The sequence below is a fragment of the Etheostoma spectabile genome, chromosome 5 (genome assembly GCF_008692095.1).
Source record: "Etheostoma spectabile isolate EspeVRDwgs_2016 chromosome 5, UIUC_Espe_1.0, whole genome shotgun sequence".
Classification (NCBI taxonomy): domain Eukaryota; kingdom Metazoa; phylum Chordata; class Actinopteri; order Perciformes; family Percidae; genus Etheostoma; species Etheostoma spectabile.
The window spans coordinates 19,585,014-19,595,688 of NC_045737.1; the positions used below are offsets into that span (position 1 = coordinate 19,585,014).

The 10,675-nt window shown below is 39.4% G+C and overlaps 3 protein-coding genes across 3 annotated transcripts in view; all 3 read left to right on the top strand.

Moving 5' to 3' along the window:
- Position 1: 1 nt before the first annotated feature.
- Positions 2 to 6,317, top strand: LOC116689024 (uncharacterized; the record flags this gene model as incomplete). The annotated part of the gene is given in 6 exon segments (XM_032515301.1): positions 2 to 123; positions 277 to 438; positions 2,107 to 3,095; positions 3,856 to 3,925; positions 4,640 to 4,805; positions 5,077 to 6,317. Coding segments are annotated over 6 exon segments (1,630 nt in total), but the record flags the coding sequence as incomplete, so codon positions are not given.
- On the top strand, positions 331 to 8,958 carry LOC116689028 (gastrula zinc finger protein XlCGF49.1). The gene is made up of 4 exons (XM_032515306.1): positions 331 to 423; positions 6,350 to 6,427; positions 7,722 to 8,528; positions 8,894 to 8,958. The coding sequence occupies exons 2-3, from the start codon at positions 6,403 to 6,405 to the stop codon at positions 8,519 to 8,521; spliced, it is 825 nt and encodes a 274-aa protein (XP_032371197.1). The 5' UTR covers positions 331 to 423; positions 6,350 to 6,402; the 3' UTR covers positions 8,522 to 8,528; positions 8,894 to 8,958.
- The window catches only part of LOC116689013 (uncharacterized), a 16,994-nt gene continuing 13,364 nt past the window's right edge, over positions 7,046 to 10,675 (top strand). The window contains exon 1 of the mRNA XM_032515278.1: positions 7,046 to 7,341. Within this exon, the coding sequence (XP_032371169.1) occupies positions 7,170 to 7,341 (172 nt within the window). The 5' untranslated portion in view covers positions 7,046 to 7,169. The remainder of the gene's footprint in view (positions 7,342 to 10,675) is intronic.

The following is a 10,675-nucleotide window of genomic DNA, read 5'->3' on the forward strand; positions in this document are numbered from 1 at the left end:
CTGCTGCTGAAGAAATATTCGGAGTTTTTAAAAAAACGATCATTGAGTACGAAGAAGAGATCGATCGTCAGCGCAGACTGTTGGATGTAGTTCGGAAACCTGAAATAAAGTCACAGATAATAGGTTTGTAAAACATTAATGGTCTTACAAAATACTAACAGAAGAAGATTTGACTCATATGTCACCTAATAGTTGAAATACATACTTTGTGTATTTATTTTCTCAGATGTCCGTTTTTCCATCGTCACAATGTTTTCCTATTCCTCGTGTTCTCAGTCTCTCCAGATCTCCCACAGCAACATGTCTCTAAGGAGGAGGAGGAGGTTCCCGCTGAGCAGCAGCTCTGTTTTCAGGAGAAGAACTCCAGTCCGGACAAAGAGGAGCCAGAGCCTCCACAGATTAAAGAGGAACAGGAGGAACTCTGCACCAGTCAGGAGGGTGAGTAGCTTGTACTGAAGCAGGATAATGGTCACGTTTAGCAAAACACTTGAAAAACATGTAGGATAAAAAGTAAAGTGGCTTGTTGACACACAGGTAAATCATTTATCTGCAAAACATGTAGGAGAGTTTTCAGGCTCTGATTTGAAGAGCATCCACTGATGAGAAGCCTTACTTTTGCTAGATGTACAGGAAAATATTCTTTGATGTGGTCAGTTGGCACAACATAAGAGATTGCATCCAGGCAAGTTGCCTTACACTGTTAACAATCCCCAGATTTTAATTCTCACAATTCTCTACTTGCACAATGTAGCGCGAGTAGGGCTGGGCAATATATCAATATTATTTCAACATCAATATAAGAGGCTAGATATTGTCTTTCTTGAATGCGTGGGCCACAAAAAGTAATTAGGTTTTGTTTTTGTTGATGTTGGATCACTTTTACTCACAACATGCTAAGACACTGAGACAAAAATGCATTTGCCCACTTATATAAATACAGAGGAGACGGTGAATAACCCTGTTTCAACAAACAGTGGCGTATTCCTTTTAAAGATTTTTGCAACATAAGAGGTCAACTATTGACCACATGCAACTTGTCCTACTGTGTAGAGAGCAGGGTTTTAAATACATCGTGGTATCATGGGCTTTTTTTGAAGACTTCAGTAGAAGCTTACACTTGGATATATAATCAGAAATACATTTTAGGACACACCACAGTTGAGTGGTACTGCAAGGACACCACAGTCCTATTAAAATAATTTGCAGGATTGCAACACAATTGTCACTGATGCTGTGTGTGTGTGTGTGTGTGTGTGTGGGGGGGGGGGGGGGGGGGTAGTATTAAGTTTAACATGCCTTTTTACTGGCTCAACCCTTGTGTTGTCTTCCCGTCAACCATGAAAAGAAAACGTTTGGTCACTTTTTTCAACATTATTATCGATTTTTCTGACATTTTTGTCACTTTTTCAATGTTGTGGGGGCTTTTTGTTGTTTTTTTTCACAAAGTTTTTTGAGGGTTTTTTTGTCCCAAAGCTTATTTTGACAGACCATTTTTTGTGACAATTTTTTCAAACTGAAAACGGGTCAAATTTGACCCAAGGACAACATGAGGGTTAAAAAAAAGTGTGTTAAATTGGCTTGTTTCCATGTTAGCTGGCCTGGCCTCACAGCATGTCTAGGGCATGACCTGTTTGAGGGCATTGTGTCCTACAATCCTGCTTTGTTTATTGGTCATTTAGGTGAGAGTTAGTTTTTTTTCCCTCTGTGTTAAAGGACAATATAGGGTTGACATTGCTATCAGCTGCTGTCAATTTCTAAATTACCAAAGCATTTTGTTCTGCATTATATTTTGTAAATAAAAAATATTCATAGTTTTCATTGGACAAAATATACGCAATGTCAATAAATATGTAATGTGCAAAAATGAGATGAATCGGTCAGACGCTTGTAATAAAGAATCAGATACCCCATACTAAATGGGAACAAAAGCAAAATTGTGATGCATCAAGATTAGTTTGATAATAAAGGTGCTAAAGAAATGGAAAAGAAAAGTTAAATCAATTAAAAACATTTTTTGAATTGTTGCTGAAATAATCATATTTGAATCGTGAAGTCCCTAGTGATTCCCAACCCCAGTATTTAGTCTGCTCTTTTCTCTGTACTTAGGTATTTACTCAAATACAGGAGCTGTTGCCACCCATGTTTTCTCGCTGAACTCCTGGAACAGCCTGGATATCCCTTCCCAGAGTACTCAAAGCATCCCAGAAATGTCTGTAACCGCTCTCCCCAACAGACCATGGTATACCAACTTCAGAGTCGACTGGGATAGGATGCCAACAGGGATCAGAACAGCGGCACTCAGTTTCACAAGACCATCACCGACTGACAGAAGGGAGATGGTGAAGGCTGTGGTGGATCAGATGCGTGAGCATGATCTTAATCCATCAAGAGCTGTTTGCCACAACATTGTTCGAGATATCGTTAGAGAGCATCCAAGAAGTTTTGCTGATGTTGATCGTAATGGAGAGTTTGTGGGGGATGGCTGTAGCTCACTCCTCTTGCAAATAAAAACAAGAGTGGAGTATAAGAACCGCAACAACCCACTTTCACGGCGCAGACGAAAGAGAAGGTCCAACTCTGAGGGAAGAACCCTCTCAAGAGGCCCAGTGGACCAGTACGGCTGTGTCAGGTGGGAACCTTCAGACCTCCCGTCAGGGGAAACGGAGGTGACTCTTGAGGATGTAAGGAGGCAAATGGTAACCATGCATTCAGAGGAGGGGATGGCCGGGGCAGAAAGAGCAGTGAAGTTGCTTGAAAAAACATACACAATACAACGGCGATACCTTAACATGACACCGCCACCCGCCGTATCGGATGTAAAAAAACAATGGCCTTTTCTGTTTGCTCAGAGAGGCATGTTCTCCCACTTCCTTCACCTGACAGACATCTCCATTGTTGCCAAACTAACCGAGGCTATGGAGCGAAAAGGCGACACAATCCTAAAGCTCTGCCATAAACTCAACAAGAACCCAGGGGTTGAAGAGCTCCTCGACAACTATGAACCTAACACGGCCGAAGACAAGGCTGTGTGCGTAATACTTCTCCTGCTGGCTTACTTTAAAGAACCAAGGGATGCGATTATCCTTCAGGCCGAAGTAAGTGCACTCACAAACACTTGCCCTATTGTGGTCTAATCCGATCCCTGTTGCTCAACTACGTTGTCTCTCACACACCATGTCAAATTTATGATAGCATTGTTCTGTCAGTTGTCAGAAACAATTATTGAGACTCAGTATATGTTCATTAAAGGACAGTTCCGGCGCAAAATGAACCTAGGGGTTTATAACACATGGGTACAGAGTCAACCGTTCCCTGGGATTTGTTTTCACGAACGCTGTGCTTAAGCGATGTTGCTGGTTACACGGTGTTCGTCATTCGACTAGTCATGACATGTATACATGGGTACCGTCTTTTATAAACTTTTTAATAAATTGTCTGTATACTTACGTAGTTTGCAATGGTTGACATGTAGGGACCCTCATCATGCTACGGTGGAAGCGTGGTGCTATTTTAAACCTTGTTAGTGGTAAAGTAATGGCGATTTCTTTTTACTTTCACGTGCCCCGACGACTAGAGTTATATATTAGGGGTTTGTGGAAAACTGGTCACGTTTGATTAGCAAGAAAACATATCCAGGAGAGCGGTCGACTCGTTACCCATGTGTTATTAACCCCTAGGTTCATTTTGAGCCGGAATTGTCCTTGATATAGATTATTTTGCAAAAACATTTTTGAATCCGCACATTGCTCCCTTTCAAACGTTAGTTTGTCTGGGAAAACGCCAGAGCTCTGTTGTGAATAAGAAATGGGGCTTGATAGAAAAATCGTTAACTTACACTTAAACTCTTGTTTCCAGCCGTTTTCCACAGCTGCCGATGTCCAGAGGACCCTCACCTTACCCAGCACCCCTCGCTTGATCCTATCAGGTATTGTAAAGACATCCCTTTTAATTTAGGGCTGGGTCTCTTCAAAAATATTCAATATCAGTACCGGACTTCGATACCGGTTCCTAAACAAAGAACTTGTAACTTTAATCAACATAATCACACAATTTATTTTTAAATTTATTTCTGAGCTCCCACTACGTGAGCCCAGTCTGTGCGTAATGTAGAGTTTTCCCAGCATGTTTCTATGACGTGTAACATTAGACAGCCAATCACAAACATTATTAGATCTTGGTAGAAGCACTCTGTATGCTTATTGGCTCATTGAGGATGATGAGATACACGCCAAAGATATTGAATGACAAGGCATTTTCAGTACTCTATACTTTAGATGCAAGGGAATGTCGTTGCCTAAAAAGTATTGAATCAAATACCCAGCCCTACTTTAATTTTTTTCTCACAATATTTGATTTACATTTTGTTGCCCCAGTCATTACAGTATATACTTAGAAAACAGTTGAAATCCTAATAAAGTGAGCTAGTAGACTTGAGCGGTACCACATTAATACAGTGGAGCAAAAAAAACGAATGCACCCTTTTTATATTAACCTAATGTAACCTATAAGAAAGGCTGTGTTGCTATATTGGGTTACCAGTAAAACCGCTTGGGCCCGAGTTTATTTCCTGTCACCTATTTAATAGCAAACACTGCAACAGAACATCCTATCAGATTAATCTTCCTTATGTCTATCTCAGGGGAGGTAAGGAAGCCGAGAGCCTGGATGCTTTCAATCGAAGGACAAGTGGTAATGGGACCCCATGCTAAGTTTATAAATGGGATTGCTGCTGTCTTCGCAAGTTACTACAACTTCAACTTACAGTATCCTGAGGAGGCTGCATGCACCCTAGAGTTTATCCAAAGGTAATGTAAAACACAAACCAACACAACCAAGTGCTATGTCATTGACGGTACTCCCTAAATGTTTTAGAACAGTGGGTTTGTGGTATCCAGGGACCCTCAGGGGTCCTTGAGGTTATTTTCACTATAATTCCAAACATAAGTAACACAGTGACCAAATGTCTGACTATTTTGGTCATGGGTTACTTGAATGGTAAAATCCCTATCACTCTACACACATGCAAACACATGAAACTGTTCAGGACCTTAACTAATGTGTTGGTTTTATTTTCAGATGTTTTTTGGGCATAAATCCAGCGAATGGCTCCAAGGCAGAGAAGGCACGTGGAGGTATCAATCCACACGTGTGCACCCTCCTGAGGAAATTAATGGACCTTGAGTGGATGTCCATGTAGACTTTTTTAAAACCTTTGACACAAAGGCCTCTTCTTAGGTGGTTGTGGGGCATGGGTTGTAACGGAATGGGAATACTACAACTCTACCTTGTTTGTAAAGGTAAGATTCTTGTGGTTTCAATGATTCCAAAACCACTTGGATATGGTGAGATGCAAAAGTATGTGGAATTGGCCGTGTTCTTTCAAGAGCTGAAAGATTTGTAAAAAATAACTAATTGCAAATATTTTGACTGATATGGTGATACTGAATGCCTACTATGGTGGCATGTGCACCGAACAGAGGTTTTCTTACAGTGTAAATTCAGAATGTCCTGCTCACTGATGATACGTTTGATCAGAAGAGTCCTCTCTAAGAGAAAAGAAATTGTCTTTGAATGTATTCTCAATTTCCAAGAAAGATGATCAATTACAATATTTGTATGCATTTAAATGTACATGGAAACAAGAGTCAATGTATTGAAACCTAAATTACAGTTTATGTACAATGACAGTATTTTAATGTAGTATACCTGCTGGAAATTACAGGTTTTATTGGCTACGTTTGCAGTAAAAATACAATAAAAAAAAAAGTAATTTAAAGTAAATTCTTGTTATTTAGGGTACAATACCCAAAAACTTTTTTACTTTTATCGTAATAGAACGGCTGGGTTACTGTGAAAACATAGTACATTGCTGTAATTTTACTGTAAATTGTTGTGATTAAAATGAATTACAAAGGGTTAGTTAGGATAATGTAATTTGATATATTTTTGCTAATGTACCCAAAGTTATTTGATTAGTGAAATGTTAGCTAAGGCTAGCTCTAAAATTAAGCCTGGATACATTAGCAAGGATTTATAAAATGACCTTACTGTTTGTCACTGACAGTGTCCTGTCACTTTCAAGCATCACCTCCCATTAGGAACACAAGCAGCATACCACTCAGGGGACTGGCGCCATTGTACCACTAGTGGCATACTATAAGCAACTTTTTAAACTCTGCATCACTATGACTAACTGCAGTTTTTTTATTTAGTTGATGAATAGAATGAGACTGATCATGTGCGCAGATTTGTTTGATATTTGGAAATATGAATTAAAGGTACACATAATAGGTGTGTAAAAGCAGCCCTGTATTCAGGAGAGGAGCCAGAGCCTCCACAGATTAAAGAGGAACCAGTCAGGAGGGAGAGCAGCTTGTACTGAAGCAGGAGACCGATGCCTTCATGTTGACTCCTACTTATGAGGAAAGTGACCACAGTGAAGATAAGACTCTGTCAAGATTCACTGGAATACTCATACATGCTGTTTTCATGTTTTTTTCTAAGTGCATCAACACTATGAGATTTTTATTGTTTGGGCCTTTTGAGATGACACAAACACGTTTAATAAAAAAAAACATCAATCAAGGTGTTTGATTACTTTCTTTTTTATGCTACATACAGTTCTTCTTACTACATTGTACGTTTAAATGCCAATTGTCAGGCCACTACATTAACTTGACATGACTGCTACAGTTACTTGATTCAAATTTTTACAAACAAAATTGAGTTTATGATGGCTTGTTACTCTCCATCAGTATGTGATTTAGTACTTTCCCTTTCATATAAAATTAAATTGTCTGATGGTAATGTGGTATGTTTATTTATTAACATTTTGGATGTGGGAATTAGTATACTGGTATTACTACTTTTACTTACCTTTGTTAACTTCTACCACCAAGGCTACTATTTATTTTATTTATTTATTTTAAAGTTATTGTTCCGAAAAGACTTCAGTTAAATATAGCGTTAGTAGTAAAGGTTAATCGGTGAAATTACGCAAGAGAGATGTGCAACCCAAAGTGAACACGGAACGACAGGCTAGCGGCAGCTCACTTCCGTTGTCGGAACTTAACAGTGTAACATCCAACGGAAGTACACAAGCGCTAGCAGGGTCAACTCTATGGATGTGTGCTATTTCGCAGAGGATTCATCATTTGTAAAAAGCCAAAATGTCTTCAGTTGAGTATTTGAGGGAGTTTGTCATCGAGCGACTAACTGCTGCTGCTGAAGAAATATTCGGAGTTTTTAAAAACACGATCGTTGAGTACGAAGAAGAGATCGACCGTCAGCGCAGACTGTTGGATGTAGTTCGGAAACCTGAAATAAAGTTACAGAGGATAGGTTTGTAAAACAATAATGGTCTTACAAAAAAACTAAAGTGAATATGTCTCATATCGGATACTTATGGTTTATATTATTATACTGCATAACGTTATTATTTTTCCTTCAGATTCTTCAGCATCTCAGTGTTGTCCTATTCCTATTATTCTCAGTCTCTCCAGATCTCCCACAGCAACATGTCTCTAAGGGGGAGGAGGTTCCCGCTGATCAGCAGAGTATTGAGGAGAGGAACTCCAGTCTGGACCAAGAGGAGCCAGAGCCTCCACAGATTAAAGAGGAACAGGAGGAACAGGAGGAACTCTGCACCAGTCAGGAGGGAGAGCAGCTTGAACTGAAGCAGGAGACCGATGCCTTCATGTTGATTCCTACTTATGAGAAAAGTGACCACAGTGAACCAGAACCAAACACTGCCCACCAGTTCTTCTCTCACACCTCTTGTGTGGCTGAGAGCCAAGATCAGAAAGGGGATGAGCACGGAGACTCTGGGTCAACTACAAATGCAGAACACAGTGACAATGTAAACACCTGTAACTTGTCAACGATTCACTGTAACACTCACACAAGTACAAGGGCTTTCGAATGTAACACGTGTGGGAAAGCTTTCAAATATAAGTCAGATTTTCAAAGACACCAGATGGTACACACAGATAAGAAGCCATATTCATGCAACACCTGTGGGAAAACCTTTATCCGGGCATCATCCTTGAATGCTCATGTGAGAATTCATACAGGTGAGAAGCCATATTCCTGCAATGTGTGCAGCAAAAGATTTAGTCAGACATCAACATTGAACGCTCATAAAAGAATCCATACTGGTGAGAAGGCATATTCATGCAGCACATGTGGGAAAAGATTCGGTCACATATCAATATTGAATACTCATAAAAGAATCCACACAGGTGAGAAGTCCTATCCGTGCAACACCTGTGGGAAAAGATTCAGTCGGACATCAACATTGAACACTCACTTAATAGTCCATACAGGTGAGAAGCCATATTCATGCAACATGTGTGGGAAGAGATTCAGTCAGACAAAACTATTGAACTCTCATTTAAGAGTCCATACTGGTGAGAAGCCATATTCTTGCAAAATGTGTGGGGAAAGGTTCAGTTGGACGTCACAGTTGAAGAGACATATAGTAACCCATACGAGTGAAAAGCCGGAACAGCAACACCTGTAGGAAAATACTCTAAGCCAGGGACCCCTTAGCTGAAAAAGAAACGGAGTAGGGATCCCCTACTGCTGTACATAAATTGTATGAAATTAAGTTGCATGTTAAACTGGGCCGGATGGATAAAATTAAATGGATATTAATATATTATGTACACATGTTTTAATGCTAAACGTATAGTGTATGTGGAAGGCACTGTGACTCCTTAAACTTCACTGCCTGGCTACCATAGTGGCTTCCGTACCTGTAGTAAGCTTATCTTCAATGTGTAAATGAATTAAAATAAATAACATATACATATATTTTTTGAAAATGATAATTTTTTTTTAGCATAAATTAAGGACCCCCTATGGTTCACGGACCCCCTGTTGAATATCTCTGTTCTAAGCAATGTTTGAATTGGAAAGGCATAAACGAGTGCATAGGCAAATTGCGAGGAACCACAGGAATGCACTTGTGTGCAACACGTGGAAAAAGAACAAGTTTGAAATCACCATTGAAGGAATTTCTGTTTGTTATTGTACATAAAGCATTTCTTATAAAGAAGCGGTCACCATATCTTATTGTAATGAGCAGTAAGATTTGGTATCAAGTGTCACGTTTTGTTAAATTAACCTGCTTTTCCCATAATTCCTTTACATTTTTGACCTTTTAAATGTATTTTTTTTTTGCAGTTACATAAATTGACTTTGAACTCTGATGTTAAGGCTGAGAATACTACCATCTACTGGTGTCTGGTCACTTATGTTGTCATTCTGCCAGTCTTTTCTTATTTGTCTGCAACGTCAGATTTACTTTTGTATTTTTATGTATTTTGCAATTGCATCAACTTGATATGATTTTTGTGGCTTTTGAGGTGACACAAACACAAATCGTAGATTATACTTAACAATGTAAATGTAAATGTTCTGTATTTATATAGCGCTTTTCCAGTCTTAACAACTGCTCAAAGCGCTTCTACATCTACAGGAAACATTCACCTAAATAATTAATACAATGATCAGTGCCTCCTGTAGGTATTCTAATGACAGAGCTTGGTGTGGTGATGATGTAATAATACCACATTCATCCGGAAGAAGGTCTGCAGAGGTAATCATTATAAAATCGCTATCTTGATTCATCCTGTTCACGATTTTTTTTTTATGACTTTGATTCTCATTTAATCTTACAAGCCGACTGAATCAGAAACGCTTCTACTTTCTTCTGTGAGATTTAAACATAGATAACATAACATGCATAAAATACGTTTTAAATCGCTCCCAAGCACTGCAATGTTCTCCCTTCTCTTCATAGAAGCTTTTATGTTTACAGGCTTGTGGTGATGTGCAATGTGCTAGATGTGCGGTACTGCCAATTTGTTTTGTTTTGTCATGGATCATGTGTGCAATAAACATTATACTTGGTGAGGAAAAAAACTCATGGCAGAGAATCGTCATATCAATTCTAAGATAAAAAATCCTGACTCTTCCCCAAATTGTGCAGGTCTATGTCTAAACCTGTAAGCAAATCCTGTTCATAAAAGCTGCAGATGGGTGGGACTGTCATCAGAAGTAAAAGTAATAAGTAAAAATAGTTCTCTTCAGAGGGTTAAGTTATAACATGCAAGAGGCGTTTTAATCCTGCAGCTCACAAACTAGGTTAAGTTAAAGTTTGATTTGATACAGGTTGTTTGATCCCTGGGGTTTCCTCATATTGAACGAACAGGTATGCAATGGTTTAATGTAACTACGTGTACTCTGTATTTATGTACAACATTAAAATTGTCCTCAGGTGGCCAAGATTGCATGTATAGTACATTCCGCACAAATCTTTCACCTTTCAAATGAAATAAAAATCAGTTTTGGGGTGTTCTTATATTACTTTAGTAACATATAGTTCTACTTCTACATTTGACCGGCAGTTATCACACTTTTAGGCCACTGCATTTACTTGACAGCTATGACGGGCAACTTGACGGTCGGCTGTGGCTCAGTGGTAGAGCGGTTGCCTGCCAATAGGAAAGTCGGTGGTTTGATCCCTGGCCCTGCAGTCCCACGTCGAAGTGTCCTTGTGCAAGACACTGAACCCTGAGCTGCCCCCGGTGCTGCGCATCGGTGTGTGAATGTATGTGAGTGTTTATCTGATGAATAGGTGGCACCTTGTACGGCAGCCCCGGCCACAGTG

Excerpts from the sequence above, each read along its gene's own strand:
- LOC116689028 (XM_032515306.1), top strand. The coding sequence starts at position 6,403 with ATGTTGACTCCTACTTATGAGGAAA. Across the intron at positions 6,428-7,721 it reads GACTCCTACTTATGAGGAAA|GTGACCACAGTGAACCAGAA; the intron begins GTGACCACAGTG and ends CTTATGAGAAAA.